This window comes from Abramis brama (genome assembly GCF_963993115.1).
Source record: "Abramis brama genome assembly, chromosome: 2".
NCBI classification, from domain to species: Eukaryota; Metazoa; Chordata; class Actinopteri; order Cypriniformes; family Leuciscidae; genus Abramis; species Abramis brama.
Window position 1 is genome coordinate 56,000,256 of NC_139964.1, and position 26,320 is coordinate 56,026,575.

The window sequence follows — 26,320 nt, forward strand, 5'->3', positions numbered from 1 at the left end:
CTGACTGAAGGGGACAAAAAGAGGACACAATCTGCTGAGGCGCGCACAATGGCCTCAAGAGAGGTATCATAAACGGTAATAACAAATAACAGCCTCACACACACAGATGCACGCACAAACACGCTTCTCTCCCCGCAAAACCTTCAGGACAAAATCCTCAATTTGCAATTAAAAATAAAAACCGGTCATACAAGCAAGTGAACAATTCATGTGACTTCAGTGGACACGCACACACTTACAGACAGACCACGCAGTGCACGGCAGTGGTTAATAGTTCAGTTTATTTATCTTATGTCACACATGCAGTGCGTTACAGTCAAACAGCAGTTGAATCTGAAGTTCGGCAGCTTTTTCTTTCACGGCATTATCTTATTTAATCAGGAAGCTGAAAGAGAAGGGAAGAGAAAAATAGAGTGAGAAGGAAAAAGAGAAGAGTGTGAATGATTAAATGTTCGCTGACTGGAAGTGACGTCATCGTCCAATCATTATGCGAAGATCTCTATAGACTGTAAAAGGTCATTCACTAGAGTCTTTTGAAGGAGTCACTATTGACAGTGCTTTTGAAGGAATCTTTTATGAAAATGAATCATTCTTGGAAATGATTCTTGGAAACTTGTAAAAACTTTTCTGCCTTTTCCTTCCTCCAAACACGGACTCAATATATCCTTGGACTTTTTCAAGCTAAGTTAACCCCAAAGCTTGACAGACGAAAATGGAGCTTAACATTATAATGCTCAAACACTATCTGCAGAATCCTTTAGTAGATATATTCACATAAATGTTTTATTAAAGTGATCCTATTATGCTTTTTTACATTTTCAACTTTCTTTAGTGTGTTATCTTGCTGATTGAGCATGAAAAAGGTCTGCAGAGTTACAAAGTTCACTCAAAATGGAGTTATTCTCTATATCAGTGCACACTGTTTCTGAACTCCCTGAAATGCTTAAATTGTAGCCTTCAGTTTTCTTTCGGGAACGTACACACCACAATATCCCTCATTTAAATAATTCCTGCCAAAAGCATACACAAAAAAAGGGGTGAGGCCTGCCTGAGTTGCGTTAGTAGTGTGTTGAAACTAGCGGTTATGGTAAGAGGTGTGATATTTCAGAAACACGCTCAAAGCGGTTGACTAATCACAACACACTCCAGCTGACCAATCAGAGCACATAGTACTTTTCAGAAGGAGGGGCCTCATAGAGACCAGAACCAAACAGGGCGTTACTGACAGACTGGGAAGAGAGGTGCTGCAATAATTTAAAATATGTAAAAAAAAAATTACATTCAAGCATGAAAACCTATTCTAGTAGAATAGGTCCCCCCCACCCCCCCCCAAAAAAGGGCATAATAGGTCCCCTTTAAAGAAAGCGGTTGTGGTTGTGATAGAAATTGGTCTAAATGTGTTTACAGTAATGCACTGGATGTCTAGTTTAAATGTGCAGATTGTAATCTAATAATTATTATAAATAACTGTTCATTGTTTGAACCGTAAAGTTGTCTAAATTGTAATTTAGCAGTGGGACTACAGCTCCAGAGAGATTAACTTATTTATTAGTTATTTATTACTGACGAAATTCATCTTAGTGGAGTAAGCTCCATGTAACAGTACTTTGCAAATAGTTAGAATAACTAGGGTGTGTATATCATTCTAGAGTTATATGTTCTCACCAGCTTTAAATGGTCTTGGCATAAGCTGTACTACTATTCTACAATAAGTCATTGTAATTAGTCTCATGCTAACATTAAGTCTTGTGGCTGTGCTTTCATATAATATTAGTGCATTCTAACAAATTTTAATCCAGAGCTCAAATTTTGTCTGGTAGACTTCCACTGTAAGTGCATTACTGTAAATCTTGTTTGTGTGTGTGGGACAGAAAAACATTTAAAAAAAAACATTTATATTACACTGCACAACAAATACTTCAGTACAACAAGAGTGTGTTTTAACAGCGATATACTGCATTACATCTTACCTGTAAGGATAACCATGATATTTTGATCTGAAGATGGACAGCAGGAAACTAAAGAAGAACACCACTAAACCAAGCCCTACAAGACAGATAACTGTAAAACAGAAAAAACAAAAGCACAGTGAGTGTCAATCTCTTAATGAGCTAAATAATGCTTACATTGATTAAACTTGATTAGTATGCTACAATGGTATTCTATAATGGGATTAAGCCGTTGGTGAAAATCACTTTTCATGATCTTTGATCTAAGCGCTAATCCCAAACAGCCATCTTAAATTAAGCCATTACTAATGAATGAAACAATAATCGCTACTTAAATGCTTATAAAACATGCTGCATCAGCTTCTTGAGATAGTGCCCAAAATTTTATAACCTGTTAAATCACATTATAAAGTGACTTTAAAGATAAGTCAATGATGCCTTAAACATTGTGCTATTGGAATAAAAAAAGCTGATTTTATTAAGGAAAATAAAATAAATAATTCACAATACTGCAGCTCAACACTGAAACTGGGCAGTGCATATTCTTTGCCTACTGCTCCCAAAGAAATTACTGGATTGAGCATGCATATTTAAAATCACATACATTAATGCACTTTAGTACAACACTGACATGTAAAATTTATAGCATGCAGAGAGACAGAAAACTGCACAGTTTTTTTTTAATAATGTCTGAATTCGATGGACTGAACAGAAGAAATGAACCAGAGAAGTTTCCATGTCAAAGAATTCGGAGCCCCAGAGCAAACCTACCTATTACATAATCACCTTTAAAAGGGACCTATTATACCATTTTTACAAGATGGAGTCTTAAGTCTCAGTTGTCCCCAAGATGTGTCTGAACTTTCAGCTCAAAAATACCCCACAGACATTTTTGAGTGGAAGGAAAGAGGGCGGAGCCTTTACAGCTCATGCCTCGGATACTCAAAGCTAAAACATCTGTTTGATTTTGATTATCATATCTCTATCGCAGTCAAGCTTACGTGACATTTCAGTTCTTCATCATCATGAAACTTTATTATCTGCATACGTTTTAAAGCCATATCAGTCTTAACTTCTGATATATGGTTTTCTGAGCGCACACATCCGAAGCACACGCACAGAGAGCTGGATGTCAGAAGGCACACCCTGTGTGCATTAAAGGTCCCGTATTATGCCCCTTTTCACAAGATGTAAAATAAGTCTCTGATGTCCCCAGAGTGTGTATGTGAAGTTTCAGCTCAAAATACCCAACAGATCATTTTTTACAGCATGTTTAAATTGTCATTTTTTGGGGCACAGAAAAACGTACTGTTTTAGTGTGTGCCCTTTAAATGCAAATAAGCTGCTGCTGGACGACCCAGGGGGCGGAGCTTCATGAGCTCGCGCTCAGTCTCTCAGGACAATTTCATCTCACGGAATGATGATAATATCAGAAACTCTCAGTAATGGTGTTCATTTCGAGTCGGACAATAATGCCTACAGAGTCAGAGTGTTGTATAGAGATGAAACAGGTATAGTTTAGTAGCTTAATTACGGTTATTATAACGTATTTGTCATCTGCTTGTATGTATCCATTATTTATTAATAGCCTACAAGTCTGCTGTCTGAATGATGATCAATCATATACTGATGAGTTTAATAAAGTTTATTGTACATCACACAAAAGATGAAGCGTCAGTTTTACTTCAGAAAATCACCGTAAGAGCTGAGTAAACACAATAAGTTAAAAGAAGTGCGCAAGTACATAAACGAATTTCGGTAGAGTTGAGGGAGCATTCCTGTGGGCGGAGGTTAGTCAAAAAACGGTTCTAGTGACGTCATTAAAGAAGGAAGTAGAGGGATGTAGTCCAAACGGGCCGTTCGATGTAGGCGACTTCTGTTAAATAAAATATCTCGCTTGGCATTGAACTTTGAGCTTTATAATTTTACAGATATTATTTATGCTCTAACAACAACATTACACACTAACTAAAGTTTGAAACATGGGATCACGAAGAACGGGACCTTTAAACTAAGTTCTCTTTCACGTCTGATTGCGCTTAAACTGTCAGATACACACAAGGTCATGTCAAAAACATACAAAGATGTCTGTTTGTGAAAGTAAACAGCAAGTAAAGAAATCGCATGTGTATATGTGACCCTGGACCACAAAACCAGTCACATGGCTCAGTTTTTTGAAATGGAGATATTGAGAAAATCGCCTTTAAAGTTGTCCATTTATGTTCGTGATTGTGTTGCATTCACTCACAAAAATAAATGTTTTATATATTTACGGTAGGAAATTTACAAAATATCTTCATGGAACATGATCTTTACTTAACAGCCTAATTTTTGGCATAAAAGAAAAATCGATAATTTTGACCCATACAACGTATTGTTGGCTATTGCCACAAATATACCCGTGCGACTTGTGACTGGTTTTGTGATCCAGGGTCACATATTAGATCTGTGTATTTAAGTGAAAGCAGCAAACAACAAAAGAAAAACAGGAAATCACTCAATGCTGCTATTAAATGCTCTGACGAGGAGATAAACATGGCGGACTGTGTACAGCTCACTGAGGGCGGGGGTCTATGCTAATAGGGCAGAGTCCGTCATCAGTCGTGGGCGGGGTCTGTGCATTTGTGACATAACAAAAGCTAGAATTAGCAAATGGCTTGTTCTGAGAAACCTATGATTTATGGGGATTAAAAAAAAGAGGAGAAGGTGCATTTTTACTATGGCAGAGTGGTTTTGTACACACACTGCAACACACATGTATGTTCAAACACCATGTAAAAGTGAATTTTGCATAATAGGTCCCCTTTAAGTAAACATTTCCAGAAAGTTAGCTTTGGCAAGCTGTTTCAAACTGAAGAAAAAATTAATGTCATTTTGGCCTAATTTTGTTCGAAATGACGTCACACCAGTTTATTCTAAAAGTAAATATCAGGGTCTTAAAAATAAACATTATTAATTGTTTTTTTTTTTGCAGCCCCTTAGGTTCAAAAGATATTTTTTAGAGTTCTTGAGTTAGCTAAATAGTTCTTGATATATATCCTTTTTGTTCTAGGTACCTTTTTACAGAGAGGGAAGTCCTGGTTTCTTTAAAGGCACAAGATGGTTTCCAAATGGCTGCATGTGTGTGCGAGAGAGTCAGCGTGTAAGTAGTAAACATATTAAAGAGCGAGGCAGTGGCAGCTGCTGTTAGCTGAATGAGAAGCTAATCAGAGCTTAATCAAAGTGTGTTAACCTCCTCAAAAGAGAGGGGCACCTCCAATTACACCACACCACCAGCACTGTTCCTCTCCAGATTAGTCATCCAGAAACACCCTCAGAACACACATACATGGAGAGCTTTTAATTTAAAGTTTCAGTATCTACTGAACTTCCCTAAAGACTTGTTTTCAAGGCTTCATGCGACAGCGTTTACTCTGAGACCTTGATGTTCTCGAACCTATTATCATTTCCCTGACATGTTACACAAGCCTTCCCATAAGACATGCGGTAGTAGCCGCAAAACGACTCTGCATTACACAAAAATGACGAACATTACTAACTAAGATGTGACATTTAAAAGCTGCTAAACATTTACTTTCAGGGTCGTCTGTGTCACTGGGTAACTAATGTGATGTTGCTGAATAACAGCACTCTGGTGCAATCACATTTGGCTGACTTTCCTACAACTGGATGGAGTCGCTTGCCGTAAATGTTTCTGCGGGGGGAGTGGTGTTTAAAAGTACAGCGTCACTACTCCGGCAATCTTCATTTAGCATTTTCCTATTTTAAATGCTTCGAGTCACTGTGTTTCCTTGACGACCGCTGGGTTTGATCAACCACTCACTGTGTGAGTATTCTTATTCTGCATAGCAGCAATTAACATTTTTAAGTCACCAGAGGTTGAGGTTTTTTTGCATGTATGGTACTGTCTGTTTTAGATAGAAGTAAAAGTACAAAAAGTATACAAAATTAAAAGGAATGGTTCACCCGAAAAAGGTGGGTTTCTTTTGTTCAATACAATGAAAGTCAATAGGACTGAATGTTGCTTTGGACCCCACTTTGTTCAAAATATCTGTTTTGTTCCATAGAAGAAAGTCATACAGGTTTGCAATAAGAGTGAGTAAATGATGTCAGAACTTACATTTTTAGGTGAACAGTTCCTTTAACAACATTATTATTTTCTCCATTTGCTATGGAAACAATGCAGACTGCCGACTTCAGTTAAAGGGTATTTGGAACACAGATTGGACAGTTGGATATTGTAAATTAAGGCTCCAGGAATGCATGTAAACACTGAGTTTATTTAGTTGTGGAGGTATATGTCATTGTTTATGATCATAAATGCAGGTTTATTACATTGCTGCTTTTTGGTTTATGGACCACACATCTGGACCATCTGGACCAGCTATCTGCTAGCTTCTGTTGCGAGTAGTTTTAAAGCACATCTTTTTTTTTTTCTTTTTTTTTTTTAATACACATCAGCTTTCTGGATTAATCATTCATAAGTTTTGTGTTAGAAAACATTGAAACTGTCACTCTTCACTAGCTTTTGCACTAGTTTTTTTTACTAGTGAATGTTTTATTTTCTCCCTAATGGCCCAGCACACAATAGTTCGCCTTTGGCTATGCATTAAATATAATTTTTATGATGATGAGCCTAATAAGATACTCCATCTGCTTTCTTTACAAATGTGTTTAATGCTGTATAATGGGCTATTCCCTCTAAACTGTCTGTCCCAAATGTATTAATAGGCTTTATAAAATTACTCTTAGTATGTTAAGGGATATTCTGAGATTAATTATATCTGTAGCATGAAAGAAAATACATTTTGCTCAAGTGTTAAACAGTAAGTTGTTGAAAGAAATGCACTTAAAAGTCTATGAAGTGATCATTGTCAGACTTTTTTTATGTTTACATGACCAATGTTAGATGGGGAGTTTTTTGGAAACAATCATTATTTCTGTAATTACACACTTAATTTGTATTTAACCTGAGATCTAAATTCAATTATGTAAGCCCTTTAATTTTTATTGAGAACTTTGTGTACTGAGCAAAACTCAACAGACACTCAATTTCCTAGTTGTTGGAGGGCAGTGAACAGGATTTTTCTGCGTATAGGTCGACCCCTCTAACCTTGTTGGGAAAAAGTCAATATCCATTATAGTCTCTCAAAGTGTTGCATTACTCAAGCATTTTACAGTGTGTTGTTATGACTGGTGGAAACAAACTGAGTATTTTTTATTATTATTTTTTTGGGCAAGGACCTGCATTTAAGCTGACTGCCTTTATGTGCTGAAATGTTTTCTGCTAACAAGTAAACATAATATAGTTCTTTAAATATATACAGTCACAAAGCCTCACCATTTACCATCAGCAGATGCTTTTGTAGAGGCATTAACAGTGAGGATATTTTGTTCCTAGAAAATCCCCATAGGAAATATTTCTACTTTGTGTCACATAATAGCTGTGGGATGACACCTGAAAAAGAGTCTGTTCTGGAAGTGACCTATATGCTACAATGAGTTTCACTACATTGTTAACTTTGAGGCTGCACATCCCACAGAATGTTCACAAACCATGAAACAATTAGCTTTACATTTGAGAGTGGACTTCAGCAATGGTAAAATGGGAGATTCTGTATCCTACTTTATTTTCAATGGAAATGCATTGGTATAAATATTGACTTTTAGGGCCCTATTTTAACGATCTGAAACGCAAGTATCAAACGCGAAACGCAAGTAACTTTGTGGGCGGATCTCGGATCCGACGCAAATCTAAAATGGGTTGGTCTGAAGTAGCTACATTACTCAGGTGTGGTTTGGGCGTAACGTGCAATAAACCAATCAGAACGTCATCTCACATTCCGTTTAAAAGCAGGCGCGCTTGTTCCATGGCGGATTGCTATTATAATGGCGGATTTGCAAGGCACACACCAGAAGCGGATCACAGCCAAGGAGACCGACGTTCTCGTCAGGGCCGTAAAATACAGAGAAGTGACATTGTATGAGGATGGGAGAAACCCACCCAAATTAGCTTTAGTTAAACAGGAGTATAATAATTTGGGTAAATGTGTAAGCTAGATTTATGCCTATTTTTTTCACATCTTCATGGACACCATAATGGTTTCCCTCGTGTGGTAATATTTTTCCTTGTAATTATATATGGTTTGCAAAAATGGGAACTGTGTCTGTGTAGAGTAGAGAAGCAAAGTGTATGCGCGTTGTGCACATGCTACATTATGGCCAAGCATGTGCCCTTAAAATAGCATCTGAATAACAGAATTCTGTGCCGTAATTGTTTTCTGGAACTGCAAAATAGCACCAGGGAACATTTGCGCCGGAACACGCCTCCTCTTTTCGCTGAACCGCCCCCGGGATCGCAAGTTCATTCCCTAATTTACCGACGTGCGTCTGTGGAGGGAAAAGTCCGTTGTGCGTCGGGTGCAAAATAGGAATGATACACGCGTCGGTGTACAAAGTCAATTGTGCTGGGTGCAAGATAGGGCCCATATACTGTTTTAGAATTGCAAAAAATGTACTCAATAAATGTTTTCATAACGTAATGATCAACGCGGAAGCGCAGAGGATAGAGCAAAACAAAACACCAGTCACGAATTAGAAGTCTAAAATGAGAATTTTTAAAGAGAAATGTCGGAGGAACTTGAGTTTGTTGCCCAGCCCTGTTTGTTTGAACCGCGAGAGGCGTCAAAGCTTACGCTACTCCTACATCCTACGTCATACATCGTCAAGTGTTACTCTTTTGGCGCAAGTCGACTTGCATGGGCTGTCTGCCGGAAGCTAGTTATTTTCATCGCTAAAGTTTTAAATATGGATATTTTTCTTACACGAACGCATCGCTTCACTTCAGAAGGCCTTTATTAACCCCCTGGAGCCGTGTGGAGCACTTTTATCATGGATGGATGCACTTTGATGGACTTCAAAACAGAAGTGGCCATTCACTGCCATTATAAAGCTTGGAAGAGCCAGGACATTTTTTAATATAACTCCAATTGTATTGCTCTGAAAGAAGAATGTCATATACACCTAGGATGGATTCAGGGTGAGTAAATCGTGGGCTAATTTTCATTTTTGGGTGAACTATCCCTTTAAAAATAGTTGTGTTCAGACAGCTTCAGGCCAACCCAACACATACATTAAAAAAAGCTGAATTCAGATCTTTATATACATTTGAATAAGATGTGTGGCTGATATGGTTACTGATGCATAAAAACTACACATCAAATACAAGACAAATTACAGAAGCATGCACAGATTAATACAGACACCATATCCCTTTGAGTAAGTTCATCTTTGTGACATGCACTTAAAAGCACACACACATATACATGCATGCATATGCATGATGACACAAATGCACGTATCTCAACAGTCAGAACTTATTACTCTAACCCCATCACATAAATTAGTCAGTGCTCCCTTCTCATGTACCTCCAGTGGCTGACAGAGGGTCACCCAGGAGTGCATACAGAGCAAACATCTGCAGGGTCTTCCTCCTCCTTTCACAACCCCGAGGAAGCGCTCCAAGATGGGCACGCAACCCTTCTCCCTATGAATAACTTAAGTCTCTTCTTCTGTAAAATGACCTCTCTTCTCAACAAAGAATCCTGAGACTGACTGATGAGATTATAATAATGCAGATTCATATATGCCTAATGGTCAATTAACAGTGACAGGTGTAGGAAAAGCCCAGTGCTGAGGTGCCACCGCCGGTTTAATGATCTGCTGCGCTAATGTGACCTCTGACCCCCGTGCCACGGCCCTGGCGGGGCAGATGATGGCCGCGGCAAATTTGGGTGGCGTAGGGGAAAATGTGAGACACAACCTCTGGAGAGAGGAAGTCAAGAAGTTATGTGTCACTAAAACACTCGCTAATGTGAGCTTTATAAAGGATATGAATCATTTCAACACATTCACCTGTCTAGATCAAGTCTAATCTTATATAAAACATCTTACTGTGAAACACTAGATTTGCATTTCCTGGAGGAAATACCAGAGCTTAGATTTTGGTTTTGTGTAAATGAAATGCCACATCAGATCTGCTTTAAACATCGCAAATGCATGGGAATCACATAATGCAATGCTGTCTTTGCAGTATAAAGATGGCTATAGATAATGGCTGTGATTTTCTGCATATTCAGAATGATTCGATTAACAACTACTCGGTTCAGTGTAAGTAACCCAATCCAATCCACTTCAGCGGTTTTAAAAAAGGTTAAATGTCAATTACAAACTGAATTAATTAATGTATTTAATATGTTTTAAATATTGCACACTACTGTAACACACTTCAATTACTGTAGTTAGAATTTTAGCATTTTCATTTACCATTTAATTATGCCTACATAATTAGCCATTTAAAAGCCATATTTGAAGATTACCAGATATAAATTGACAGGATTTTTAATTGAAAGAAAAGACCAAATCAATCATTATGCAGATAAATGCAAGAAAACAAAATAGATTAATGGTAATTCAGTGTGCACATATTATGATGACATTAATGCTGTTGGTTAGATTATGAATTGCAATGGTCGAAGGATTGTCAAACTTAAAGGGATAGTTCACCCAAAAATAAAAATTCTGTTATCATTTACACACCCTCAAGTTGTTTCAAACCTGTATGAATTTCTTTCTTCTGCTGTACACTAAAGAAGATATTTTGAAAAATGCCACTAACCAAACAGTTGATGGACCCCATTGACTATTTTATCTTATTTTTTTCATACTATGGAAGTCAGTGGGGCCCATCAACTGTTTGGTAACCCATATTCTTTTTTGTTCAGCAATTCACACAGGTTTGGAACAACTTGAGGGTGAGTAAATGATGCCAGAATTTCCATTTTTGGGAGAACTATCCCTTTAAGCTCTTTCAAAAAGGCATACAATTTTTAAAAAAAGCAGGTTATGAAGAAGATGATAAAATACATTTTGAGGAAATAATACTTGAGCTGTGGTCAAGTTTTTCTAAAAATTAATACAATAAAATAAAATAAAAATCACTTCTATAATAAAAACTACAAACTTACTGTAAAGTACATTTGTATGATAGCCTGTCATGTTAGAATCCATGTGTATGGTACTGTTTCATAAGAGGAATACACACAAATGGGCCATTCACACAGAACACATTTTTCCATTCCACTGCACTACTTTTCCATTGTTTTTCAATGTAAGCACGAGCTAGACGGACATCTTTAACCATTGTGCTCATGTCTCGCGTCTTTTGCAGCATCTCGCGCATGAACCAACATTCTCAAAACGTGGCACTCAAGTTAAACTTTTTAAAAAAACCTGTCTCTAGACCTTGCGCATTTTGTTCCACTGACCTGTGTCGCGCATTTTGTTCCACTGACCTGTGTCTCGCATTTTTAACAGCAAAAAAAAAACACGTTCTGTGTGAACCAGCCCTATATAATTCTATTCATTCACTGTTTTCAAAGATTCAATTAGATAATTCTGATTCAAGAAACTAATTCTAAAACAGCATTGCTTCTATTTTTATCTCAAATCTAACTTTATTTGTGTGCTTGAGCGGTATATAGCACGTTAATAACACAAGTATGGTTAAAAATGACGTGTGCATGACATTTAAATGGTGCTATATATTCATGACTGCTAAAACTCCTGCCTTACACACGACCACCCACACAAACACAAATTGCAATTTCCACAATTATACACTTCTGCTGACACACACATACAGTTAATTACAAGCATTTGTATCCCAGCGTATTGCATAAAGAGCTCACTTCTCTGTCTGAGCAGTCTAAAATCAGAAACAAAAAGCACTCCCCTTGTTTGTCATGGAGGTGAGTTGGAAACCAAGCCAAAAATAACTCATCATTTACATAACTCAGCATTTACATATTACCCATAATTCATACCATTAGCATATCAAAGCTGGGGATGACTCTTTGGAGGTGGGATGGAGGCCATCACATTAAGTGCTCTTCACAGCTAATGCAGTGATAATACATGGAAAGCTATTCGTCTATCACAGTCTGGAAGCGATGCTTGTCTTTATGGGAACCCCTGAGAAGCACTTCAAGAGGGGGAGTGAGAACGAGTTTGATGTGAGAAGCTCAGAGGAAAAAAGAAAGTCATGTAAAGCAAACTTGTAAGTGGGACAGAGACTCAAGCTGGAGGTGATATGCAGGGCCACACACCTATGCAAGATGCATACTCATGCTCAGCCAAACATACACTTTAAAACACAACCCAATCAAATATACATGCACACACAATATCAATATGTAAAGGAAAAAATATGCTGCTTTTGATGCTTTTATGCCTGTTATAGGAGATGACTATGAAAAGCGTTCAACAAATTTTTTTTTTTCAACATGTTCAAAATGTTCTTTTTGACATAATTATAGAAATAAACTAGTTTCTTTTTTTCACAGTGTGAGTGGTACTTGCCCTTGAAAAACTCAAACCCAAGATGCTGAGGTTGTGGGTGGTTTGCAGGCCATTTACTGAGTGTTTATTTAACTGTGCACTTTTAGCCCTATGGACTTTTAGAAAATAAACTCTCTAACTGAACTGAGCTAAACTGTTCACACTCACACTCCAACAGTGGACATACAATTCTCACCACAATGTCATTTTTACCACATCTCAAATGGTCTACCTATTCTGTTGTGGATATGACAGTCGATCGATCGATCCATCGACCCATCGATCCATCGATCCATCCATCCATCCATCCATCCATCCATCCATCCATCCATCCATCCATCCATCCATCCATCCATCCATCCATCTTTGGAATTTTGGAATAAATTGGCATACTTCTTTGTCTTGCTAAAGCAAACATCACACTTTTAGCATAAATGAATAAAGTATTGCATGATTGGAAATAAAAAATATATTCTGGTTAGTGATAGTTACTTTCATATTTCTTTGTTTTCTTCACACATCAAACATCTAATTTAATTTCAAGCACGCTTTTAACTGACTCTCTTTCCATGGTAACTAATTACACTAATTTCAGAAATTTTAATAGAAGCAAAATATCAGTGTGGTGGAAATGACACCACAACTGTGGGACAGAAGCAATTATATATTTTCACAAATGAAATATCTAAATGGTGTTTAATTGCTTAGATTATCATAGTTTAAAAAAATGTGATACAATATGTTATTATAATGTATAATCATATCTTAGGATTGAAAGTCTGGAAGAAAATATAAATGATAAAAAAAGTTTGATGAAACTTTTTTTAAATGATAACAAAACTGAAATCAAATCAACTACTGAAACACACACTTCCAGTCAAAAGTTTGCATTGATTCAAATATTTTTAAATGGTTTTGAAATAAGTCTCTTATGCTCGTTTGATTAAAACAAACAAACAAACTAAAACAGTATTGTGATATATTATTTAGACTTAAAATAACTGTTATCTATTTGAATATATTTTCAAATGTAGTTTATTCATGTGATGGCAAAACTTTTCAACAGCCATTATTCCGGTCTTCAGTGTCACATGATCCTTCAGAAATCTTATGTGCTAATATGTTTGGCAAGAAACATTTCTTATAATCAGTGTTGAAAAAAGTGCTGCTAAATATTTTTTGTAGAAAACTGTGATAAACATTTTTTTTTTCAGGATTCTTTGATGAATAGAAAGGTCAAAAGAACAGCATTTAATTGAAAATATTTAAATGCATTAATACCATTCAGAAATGTTTCTAGAGCACCAAATCAGCATATTAGAATTAATTCAGAAGGATGAAGGTGGTTATTTTACTTTCACATCTCTAAGATATTTTGGTTCCTATGGCTATAGTCCATATAAATGGATTCTGAACACAATAGCAATATGAAAGAAATAAACTTACTCCTTCGTTTCCCCACGTCTCCCTTAGAGGTGGCTGCTTCGTTCAGAAGGACCATTCCCATGGTGATGGCCGCATCTGAGATGGAAGTCAAGGAATGACTAGTGGCATGGATGTGGTTGGTTTGCACAATAAACAGCCAGGACCTGATATGATGCTTACAGAGTGCCTGCAAAACTAAAGAGAGGGCTGCAACTACAGAAAGCATAGCTCTAGCACACAATGGGAACAAGAAACTCTTAAACTCTGAGCACACTTCACTCGGCTGGGAGGTCTCCTACAGCCTGAGGGGAAAGCTTGGTGTCGGCAAGAGGAAGACAGACAAACACGAGGTGTTCCGCCAGCAGGCAGAAGCTCCTCTCTTCTCCAGCAGCTGAGCCAGATGCTAGCAGTGGGTCTCGGTCTGTCTGCACACTCTGTACCCATCAGTCAACAAACCCACGTAATTACAGGGAAAGTTCAAACTGAGAATGACACTCAGAAGGACATAGTCGACATGGCCAGGTGAGCAAGTGTGTGTACAGTATGTTTGAGAGTTTCTATGAGGATAAACACAGACATGTGTAAGAACATTTCATACAGCTGCACCTTGATGGATTTTGACAACCACAGACGAGTAGACAAAAACATCTGACATTGGACTATTTGACATTCAAAAGTTTGGGGTCGGGACTTTTAATTCAATTTAGTTTTCTCTTATGCTCACCAATGGTGCAGTTATTTAATAAAAAAAAAAACAAAAAAACAAAAAAAAAACAGTAAAAATAGTAATATTGTGAAATATTATTGCAATTTAAAATAACCATTTTCTATTTTAATAAATTTTTTTTTTTTATTTATTCATGTGATGGCAAAGCTGGATTTTCAGCATCTTTACTCCAGTCTTCAGTGTCACATGATCCTTCAGAAATCATTCTGAATCATAATATACAATTTATTTGCAACATAATAAAAGTATTTACTGTCACTTGATTAATTTAATGTGTCTTTGCGAAAAAAAGTATTTCTTTCTTTCTTGCTCACTTTCTTTCTATATATATAGAAATCAATATCTTAAGGCTGATTTATACATGCATTGGACCTATGCCGTAGCCTCTGTAGCTGTAGGCTACGCGTCGGTTTTCATTTATACTTCTGCGTCGTTGTCCGTTGTGTGCATGTGAAACCCGAGGGAGGGGTTCAGCAGACCAATCACAGCACTTGCGGTCCGGTAGAATTGGCGCATTGTTACATTTTTGGAAAGGTGCACATCAGGCTACGCTTGCTACACAGGTTTGACGCAGAAGTATAAATCAGCTTTTACTGACCCCAAACATTTGAACAGTACTTTGGATATGTAACTAATATATATACTGTTTTATTTTTGTCTTGTCAAATTTGTTGTCAGCAGTATGTGTAAATAAAAATGATATATTTACTTTTGTTTTCATTTTTGCTAACAAAATAATCTGCAACACTAAAAATCTTTTTCTACACTAAAATTCTACATTTTCAAAAGTTAACAGAATGATGAACAGACGTTTGTGAAGTCAGTGGGTTATTACGGTTAACTTCATTAACAGAACAATGTGCAAGGTCCATTGTGCAGAGGGAGGTTTTATGTGAAAGGATATTCAACAGAAGAATAATGTGAGATTCAGCCACAAATTGAGCTTGACTGCTGCCGTGGATATAACTCTGAAAAAGACAGAAAAAAAAAACAAGATGACAAACAAGCAGACAATAGACCTTTCAAGCTCTGCTTTCACAGAGCAGTATCACTGGATACCCCAATACTATGGCTTTTTGACAAGTTATGCTTTATCATTTTTATCATACTGCAAATGCATGAATACAAACCACACACTCCACCACTGACTTTGTATTTAAAACATAAATAAATACAATCTTAGAAGGGAAAAGGTCAGATGGAAAATAGCCAATAGACAAAGGTTAAAGCAGATGAATGAAAGGAAACCTTGACAATAAGTGATCGGACAATAAGCTTCGATGGGTCAATGAAAAGAGCACTGAAGCATTCTAACACATCAAGTCATAATGACATGTCCTGCTCTCTGGAGTAAAACCACTCTAGATGTAGCACAAGCAAAACCTTCATTCATCTGTGGTAGATGAATGTGCAGGAACATCGCAGAATGGATGCAGCTTCAATGAAAGACTGAAGTTTCCAGCATTGAAAGCTTCTAAAACGTATCCTACAGCATGGAGTTTTAAAGAGATAGTTCATACAAGCATTAGGTGAAATCATTTCATTACCATCAAACTTGAGTCGCTATAAACACAATGAAATGTTCTTTATTACATGGGACACAAAAGGAGTAATTCAGCAGAATGTCCATGATGCTCATTTCCATACAATAAAAAAGAAACAATGCAATGTACTTATTATAAAATGATTTAAAAGAAACCCTTAGGACTCATGTGCCATATTGCAATTCTTCTAATAACTTGCAATAGAACAGACTGAAATTCAAGTCTAAATATGTCATTTTGTGTTTGGAAGGAAAATAACAATCATACAGGCCTAAACTGATATATTCAGCCAGTGCACCAATTTAACTTATAAAATCTACAGCTTTAGAAATCAAAACTTTGGAAACACAATGTATTCAATCCATATACTAACATATTTACATAGGAGGTCTAAAGAACCGGTAAAAAATGATAATATATTAGATTAACTCAGAGTTGGAAAAAGTAATTTCAAGGTGAGATAAACAAATTCTTTAAGAGCAATGCACGTAATCTGTTAGTTCAGGGGATTTTTTTTTATTGTCACAGAATTCTATCTAGATTTAGGGATCAACTATATACATCACTAGCCTGGTAATACCAAACTCTGCTACTTCGCTTTGCTTCGTAGACAGAGTCTGGCATGGCATAATTGAAAAGCGTTTTCTTTCTCGTGGGGTGGGGTGGGGTGGGGGGGGCTTGTCTGAAGTTTAAAATCATTGGTTACCCGTAAGCCAATCACATAACGTTTGGTTATGGCGTGTGTTATGCACATGCTCAGCCGCATCTAACTTCCACTGTAAACACATGTATGATGCGAAAACAAAACCATCGAGCGAAATACCGGAGTGAACATGGCTGTGAACGACTTTTGCAGATTATGTGAAGTAAATCTACGCATCCACGGTACAATCAGCGTCTACGTCACGGCTCTCAGCCCGCCCTCTGTTCGTTGATTGGCCGGCTGTTTTCAGGCCGGAGGAAAACGGAAAGCTATGACGCTGTCTCAGACTGAGTACAGAAGCGAAATGAAATTGAGTGGAAGTACGAAGTCTGACGTAGTCAGGCTAATACATCACTGAATGTCACTGAAATATATGACTGAATTTCATAAATTTGAATGAAGCCTATATTGAGACATGCATGTGTGTTTTGATAAAAATATAAATGAAAAAAACATCTGGTATGACTGATTTGAGCGGAAATCTACTCACAAATATTGAATGCTTTAGAAGTTCAGTATGACACTAAATGTAAAAGAATCAATAGTCGACTTGAATGCAGCAATAACAAAGTATTGAGGAACTAAACACTGCCATAAGCGGTTCCTCGATACTCAAGGCTGTTGTCACTTGCAGCATTTCATGTAGAGACAGAATAAAAGAAAGATACGGGTGGATTGTGAAAAGTAGGGAACCATTAAGAAGAAGATATGAGCAAATAGGCCAGTGCATTTATCACTGTCATGTCACCTGTCGCCTCTGGGTTAACGCATCTGCTAACATTTAAACACAGCCATACCCTGCATATTTTCATATGAAAGAAAATGACATTAGAAGCTGTTTCAGCACTAACACAGAGAGACACAACTGTATTATTCTACTTATGTGCCGTATCTGTCATTGGGCAACTGCAACTTAAAAACAGTCATTTGTTACTTCTGAAAACACCCGCAAGTATTTTTCTTTATTTATTTGGCAACTTTTTGTTTTGAAGTCATTTATTAGTATTCTCTGTTTGTTTGTTTTGGGGGATTTTGTCATTTTTATTAAAAAGACACTGAGAGGGGTGATATAACAAAAACAAAAACTGAATCAGGAAATAACAAGCTGGAGTAAGAGGCCACGTCTACAACTGTAAATCACTTATTAATATATAAATTACAGTTCAACTTTAATTTAGAATGGTTAATTACTTAAGGTCTGTAAATTGATTATTTTTCATTTAAAATTTAAATTAAACAATTAACTGACAGAACTAATTTGAATACTGTCACTGTCGGGTGGAAATCTTGTATGTCCAAAACCACTACTTTTCAGGAAATGGATATTTTCCCTCCAAAAGTTGATATTGTGGCTTTATACTGTATATGGTCAGACAATTGCATGTGTCAGTATATTATTAACATTCTATCAAAATCAAGCTCAAATGAAGTTGATGTTGTTTTTGTTTTGTTTGTTTTTTTACCAGCGAACCAAACATTGCGTTTTGTCCGCCATTAGAACGGCCAAATCTGAGGCAGTGAGTGCATCGCATTATGTTTTCATCAACTTACAGGTTATAAAGTTTACTGAATAGCTATGTGGGCGCTCAGTTTTTTCTCTGTATCTGGCTCAAATCCCATGTTATAAAAAATTAAGTGCTTCGCACAGGCTATTTAAAACCTTATTGATCATGACTCTATGACAAATGCTAGACTAAGACACTCTTCTCCATTCCTCAAATACATAAAACATTAGCCTTTATATAGTGTTTCTTGAGTATAGAAAACGCTGTACTTATTCAAACAACCAGTTATTTATCAACTCTTGCGTTGCAAACAAGCAGAGACGGTCCAAAATGCATGTCGCACTTCATTCAAGATAGTGACGCGGCAGAATTATGAGGTTTTACCAACAGTTTGATGATCCAATGGAGTTACAAGGTTTAGTCACAAGCTCTGTTTAATCCTTTTCATTGGTTAAATATTTGCGAAACCCAAAGACAGACATAAAGGGTGACCAAAAGTAATGGTTTATAATAAATAAATAAAAATAACACTAAAAAATTACTACCTATAGAGAGACGAGGTTTTCGCTTGACAGACAATATGACATTTGTAAGTTAATTTGGTGCCTGCTAACAACAAAACAAAAGCTTGATTAACCACACATAAACACATAGTTAATGAAGTGAACAAAAGAGATTTAAATACAGAGGAATGAATAAAGAGGTGTAATAAAACAAGTGAGAGAATCAGTAGTTGTGAGGACAAGTGTTGGTGTCATTGTGTGGGCAGATATATCCTCAGCATACTGTTCATTTATTCAGAGTTGACTTCTGCTCTGGGCTTTGAGGCAATGCTCTAAAGAGGCGATCCAACGTACCCATGGTGCACTAGGGTTACAGATGTCTACTTTACAGTCAGACTGACGTCACCATCCAATGAACCATCAAACATCATATTTAGTGCTCTGTGTAGGAGCATACATGACTGAATATGATCATTACAGCCGCCTACATGCATTTGTTTTCAAAATACATTATTTTTGACTCATGCTAAAATTCTACTCCTACACTTTAAAAAGTGCACCGTCTGTTAAATGAACGTCCTGGCTTTTGAAGTTTTAAAACATGCAAATGTGAACAATTCACTAGAATTAAATCATTACACTTGTTTTGAATTTATCATCGGTTCAATTAGCAAAATAAAACAAACGTACAAATATCCGACTCATCACGAAGGCGGCATATTTTTCACACCAAAAAAGAAAGAACATTAAATATAAAACATGAAATAATATCAGTGTATTCACGTATGGCATGTGAGTTTTTCATTAATAATTTCACTTAGTATGAGGTCAGTATACATTAGCCTACAAACACATTAACGTTGGTGGTGTGAAGCAAATTAAAAGTTGTTAAAAATGTGCTGAGAGTATAAATGTAATAGAATATAAAGGAGGAACCACCCTTAAACCTTTCTTTGGTTTCACATATACAAACCAACACATATGAAAGAATATGAGACTATATCTCTATAGTGAGCCATTTGGTTTAGCCTTGAAATTCAAAGACAGAAACTCAGTCGAAATGCCTGGGGACACTTCAATAACGGTTTAATGGTATACTGGATTCTCAATAATGCCACTAATTTCCTCCAGAGAACAACAGACAGTAGTGCCACCCGGAGAATGAATCAGCAGCCGTACTATTGTGGTTGAAGGCATGAAAAAGTGACAGTTTACTTCATTCTTCTTTATCTTCCTCTGTTGCGTTCTTGAGAGGATGGTTTCCCAGAATTCTCATCTAAAGCACTATTGTGACTAGCTTGCAAAAAAAATCGAGTTTATAATAATAATAGCTCTAGCATTTTGAATTACTATTATTTTTCTATTCATTCAGACCGAGCAGATAACATGGATGACTATGTGACCAGAGTACTTAAAAAGATTTACTAAAAATATGGGAGAAAATTGTCATTATTTACTCAAATTCATGTCAATATAAAACTGTATGACTTCATTTATTTCTTTAATCATTCCATTTTTTTAAATATTTTTTTTTCTGAGGCTTTGATTCTTTGATGCTTATCACTAAAACTTTAACTCTCATATTAGATATTAACTGCTGCATCCAGATAATTGAGTCAGAACTTGAGAAGCAGATTGGCACAATTTATGAATGAATTGTTCAGAACGAATTAATTCAGTAAGCTGAATCACCTGACTCACTCCAAAATATTCGACTAAAGAATGATTTGTTCATCGCTACTTTACTCATCATGAACACGCCGAGAAGAACTGGAGTAGATGTCAAGATTTTCACTGAACATCGACTTAAATTTCAGATTAGTCCTTACCTAAAGTTATCGTATGGTTTCAGATGAACCGGAAAATAGCACGCATGTAATATGAACCATTTATATGTTGCTTCTGTGTCCTTATTGAAGCTCAAAAAGTCTCCATTCATTGTACATTCATGGAAAACAATAACCAGCACCATTCTTGACAATTTTTTAAAGACTTCTTTTGTGTTCCACAGAAGAAATTAAGTCATACAGGTTTGGAACGACATGCTGGCGAGTAAATCATTACACAATTTTCATTTTTGGGTGAACTGTTCCTTTAATCACAGTGAAAGTTTATACATTTTGCCACATCCCACGCAAACTTAATCTATAAGAAGTCAAAATATGCATAATTAGAGCTCAGATTAAACTTCTAGAGTTTCAGGCTCCCAGCAGTACATGTGGAGATGCAGAGAAGTTTGATCCCAACTCCAGATAAAATGCTCTGAATTCTGCATATGGAATTTTCAAATCAGGACGGATCATTAGAATGCCAAACTCCTCAAGACACCCCGCAGCATGAATCTTCCTTTGCAGAATGGTTCAAAATTGTCCCAGCAATCACTTTGATTTGCATGGAGTTTCATCTGAGCCCACTTTGAAGTTCTCTTATTGAAAAGCGATTTATCTAGCTCAAATAATATTGATGCCGTTTTACAGTTTTTCTCATAATCAGCGACATAATACCAGTAGTAAACCACGACCCATGCAACTGTTTCCAATAAACAACACTACATCATTTTCCACTTGAATGGCTTATTTTAATGCTGCTTTCAATCTGTGAAACAACGCAAAGCTCTTACTCAAAAACCCAGAGGAACATGCATAGCACATTAGCGCAATGACATAAATTCGGTTGTGCACAATAGTCGCAATGAAAAATACCGTAATATTCTCGGTGGCCCTTCCAATTGATCTGATGAATTGAGAATTACAGTATGTGTTCTCTTTCCTTAGACAGGGAAAATAGCTGCAGCTAAGTGCGAGTAGGGAGGAATAAGTTCAATGTTCAGCACTATAATTGAACAATGAATATATGTGTGATTATTCATTTAGGGATACAAATCTATGAGAGACCATGAATTTATTCAGGATTCAGGATTATACATTTGGAGACTGACGGTTAGAGACAATCATGTCTGACTGGATGTTGAACAAAACTGATTTCAACATTTCTTTGGGGTGTTGAACTGAACTTCATAGCATAACATGAAGCCGTTATGGATACTTTTGTCTTGAGCTTCAATGATAAATCCATTTCTTTTCCCAAGTAAAAATGTATGACATTCTTGTTTTTCAGCCCCTTGTACACTGTAGGTTTTGGAGAAAGCCAAAACTGTTTAAACTGTTAAATTTCACACTTAATTGATGTAATATAAGTGATGTGTTATTTTAAACTGCAAAAGACAAATTTTCTGTTTCAGGGATGTACAGTCACCTAATAGTTTTGATGTAGTAACCTTTGCAAATCATTTGTTCCTGTTTTTTTTCCCTCACTGTTTTAAGGCTTCACTATTAAAGGTCAAAAGAATGAGTCAGTGATGGAGATAAATGAAAAGTCAACAAAGCAGAAAAGTGGGTAGAGAGAGAGAGAGAGAGAGAAAGAGAGAGAAAGAGAAAGAGAACATATAGTAGGTAAAAAAAATATAGTTTTGGTTTTAGAGCACAAGTGGGATATTAATTATACATTACTGCTTACGGAGGAAGTTCAGCAAATTTAAAAAAAGAACCCATTAATTTTCTGTCTATTTTTTAATGACGCCAATGAGCATTTGCAACACACACACACACACACACACACACACACACACACACACACACACACACACACACACACACACACACACACACACACACACACACACACACACACACACACACACACACACACACACACACACACACACACACACACACACTCTCTCTCTCTCTTGTACATCTATCTTTATGAGGACATTCATTGACACAATGCAATCTCTAGCCGCTTACCCTAACCTTACTCATCACAACTATTATTAGAGGTCTAACTAATTAATTATTAGACCTTCACCTGGAAGTAAAATGTTAACATGAAAAACAGAATGAACACACTTAATGCTGTGTCTGTTTACATTAAAAATAGTCAGGGGTATTCAATTTAAGCTTTATAAAATTAATTTAAAAGGAGAGACCTGAAAACTGGATTTACTTTTAATTAATTAAAATCAAATAAATAAATAATTCTAAGATCTTAGTTAGTTTGAATTGTAACAATATTACTGTTTCTCTGGATTTTGATGCCTTGGTGAGCATAAGAGACCTTCAAAAATGTAAATAAAAAAAGAAAATTCTCACCACCTGCAAACTATTGAACAGTGGCAGCTCGTCAGGGGAGGCACAGCCTACCAAAAAATTGAAGTGAAAATGGGAGAAGGACAATTTAATGTTCCCAGTTATTCATTTAATTTCATGTTTCAGAATAAGTATTTCTTGTTTGTAATTTCACCACTGTAACACAATAAAATATTACTGAAGAAGTCGGAACCACCGCTGGTCTTTCCTGAACAAGCCAAATCTACTGATATAATTAAACTGCTAAAGCGAGTCTGACGGAGAGAAATGCAGGGGGAGCAAATGAGACTTGGGCTGCATCCGAAATCGCATACTTCCCTACTATATAGTAGGTGAAAAACAGTATGTGACAAGAGTAGTATGTCGGAATTCACAGTACTCATTAAAGAGTAGGGAAAAGGTACCCGGATGACCTACTACTTCCGGTGAGATTCTGAAGTGCGCACACGATGGACACTTTACTATCCCATGAGGCCACGGGAGAGGATTTATGAATGACAATGATGCGACGCAACTGACGCTGGTAGGTCACATGATAATGACAACATGGCGAATGTAGTACGTCCGGATTATTTACATACTACACACATTCATACTATAGAACATACTTTTTTAGCAGTCACAATGTAAGTACTTATTCCAAATAAATACCTACTCAAGAGACTGTGATTTCAAACGCAGCGTTGGTTAAAAAAATAAATAAAAATAGCCTCCGTTGATAAAATAAAATAAAAATAATTATAAATAGACAATCACCACTGAAAATCTGCCTGGACATATTTGTGAGAAAAACGAGCCGAGAGATCTCATAAAAAGCCAAGTGTCACACAATCATAACAGACAGATATGCATTTTTATGCACTAGATTTGGTATTTGTTCAAAGGTTACATGCAATTTGTAGGATGGTTTGTATTTATTTGTGAAGTATTATCTCGGCTCATTTATTTATATTTGTAAAACACAATACATATTTGTTACTCCACTGCATTTTCACTCAAACTGACCTTTGTACTTGCACACTGCTTTCTGTTTGTTTGCGAGTCGAGTTTTCCATTGCAAAGCAGATCGAGTTTGTTTGCAAGTTGAGTTTTCCTTTGCGAAGTAGATCGAGTTTCTTTGCAAAATGCTGGATTTGTTTGTTTAATTATGGAACATAATTCGCTCCATACATTTCTGCCTCTATTTTAAAACCCACCAGTCGCCACTGACATAGAACTCTCATTTTATACTTAAGAAGAGCTGATTTTTTTAAATTTATTTTTTACTTTTTATCACTTTTTTTTTCCTGTAACGAATAAGACACTGTCATCATTTTGGCTGGAGAAGACAAAACCTATTTAGATACATTTTATTGGATAAAACAGGACAGAAATTTAATACTTCAAGTTCATGCCTAAGACACTATAGCTGAACTGTGGGCAGAAAAAGCTTAAAAGCACTCTGAATATGGACGATCCATCGCTAAGATTTGCGCAAAGTACACCCTGGTGTATCAGGCACTCCAGCGATTATCAAAATCAATCGGAAAGCTGTATAAAAATGATTGACGGGCCATGTTTGGCCGTGGGCAGCCAGCTAAAGAGCCCTTACATAGGCAGTTGAGTCCTTGCTTTTTGTGTGTGTGTGTGTGTGTGCGTGTGTTTTGTTTGCAAAATAGCCCCCAAAAAGGTCAAGGTATTTATTTCATGCATCATCAGTTTTGTAACATTGCTTAAATCGTGCCAACAACCGAAGCATTCGTTCAAGCGCAGTGGCCATTTTCTTCCGTCAGTGTTTCATCATAAAACCACATTAAAAGGAGCACTTGCTAGGAAGCAAAAATCCAGTCACTCAGGTTTGAATGCGCAGTACGTAGCTGGGAGCATCTATCAGGCTTTTGAGGAATTTTTGCGGTTTCTGCTGGCAGATTGAATTTTTACTCTGTGTGGGAGCAACCTTTCATTACCCCACTACACTGTCATCAAGCATTACGTCTCCACTCACTCAATTGCTGACGATGCGCTGGCCCTGCAGTGGCTCAGTGTTGGCATCACCATGACTTTAGTCCCCCTGAGGCCTGTCACTCCTTCCAATGAGTTTTAGTCTGGTTTTAAAAGACTGGGGTTGGGTGTATAATGTTGATGGTGGATTTAATGCGTTGACTTAGATCTTATAATCGGCGTATAAGTGCAAAACTGTTCGATCCAAGACATTTCCCAATTAAGAGTACACCGCATCCTTTCGTGTGTATTGCGTTTCAAACGGTTCTGTGTGAATGGTAGACATCTCTCCCTTGAAATGAGCACTCTTTTTGGGTTGGAGTGGTTTTGATTCAGATCAATTTGTCTGGAGCGCCAGCTCATCAGCGGGCAGCTCTGAGAGGCACTTGGATACAGGCTGGCCGACAGCCAGAGAACCAGCCGCACACTATGAAGGGAACGGAATCAGTACTTATAGGGGTGTAAATATTCAATGCTATTTCACGACCAATTCGTACGAGTGAGTAAAAGGTGGCTAATTCGTACGAATTCGCACGACCTCACTCGTACGAATTTGTATGATTTGTCTAAACCCACGTGATGGGTAGATTTAGGGGCGGGGTCAGGGGTAGGTCATTCGTACGAATTGGGCAACTCGTAAAATATGCATGATTTAGCAAAAATCACACTAGTTCGTACGAATGTGGTCGAATTAGCCACCTCGTAAAATTCATACGAATTGGCGTGAGATCGGGTTGAAATATTTGCTTTGACAATCTTTCAAACTGAATGTACAAAAAAAAATTACATACACATTCTGTAATAATTTACTTGCCCACATTTCATTCAAAACCTGTTTGACTTTTTCTTATGTTGAACAAAAAGGTGAATTCTGAAGAACTGGATCAGTCTAGTTTGTGAATGAAACATTAAAACCTGGATCAACTGATTAATTATGATATCCAAATCCTGATAATGATTCATGCACATTGCACCAATAGCTATGTTTGCATCCAAAGTTGTCAATTTAACTTATGCGCAAAATTGGAATATAGCATAAAACATTGGCAAATAAAGCAGCGTTTTCATCCCATGTGTTATCTTGCGTTCGGATGGCTGGCATTTGGGAACGCAATCACCCGAGACACTTCTGGGAGGTCGTCATTACACCGAATCATTCTGATGACAGACTTTGGCTCATGCATTTCAGAATGATCAAATCAACATTTGTGATGCTGTGCATTAATCGGTCCACTGGTTAGTCCAGTTACACAATCACATCCACTGCTGAGGAAAAGTCAGTTTTTTTGTTGTGCATCAAACGATTTAATCAGTAAATGTGTTTCCATCGTAATTTATGTGCATGTCTTCTTATCGGATCAAAAAATTTATACGCACCAATTGAGCGATTACGTCTTTTTATGCACGTTTAGAATTTATGCGCATCTTGGTATTTCCT

General features: G+C 36.8%; 1 protein-coding gene across 1 annotated transcript in view; it reads right to left on the bottom strand.

Moving 5' to 3' along the window:
• Positions 1 to 262: 262 nt before the first annotated feature.
• Positions 263 to 26,320, bottom strand: part of tusc3 (tumor suppressor candidate 3) — a 95,474-nt gene continuing 69,416 nt past the window's right edge. Inside the window, exons 7-10 of the mRNA XM_084098025.1 lie at positions 15,402 to 15,467; positions 13,794 to 13,866; positions 1,971 to 2,061; positions 263 to 385 (exon numbers count right to left, since the gene is read on the bottom strand). Coding sequence (XP_083954151.1) covers positions 370 to 385; positions 1,971 to 2,061; positions 13,794 to 13,866; positions 15,402 to 15,467 — 246 coding nt within the window. The 3' untranslated portion in view covers positions 263 to 369. The remainder of the gene's footprint in view (positions 386 to 1,970; positions 2,062 to 13,793; positions 13,867 to 15,401; positions 15,468 to 26,320) is intronic.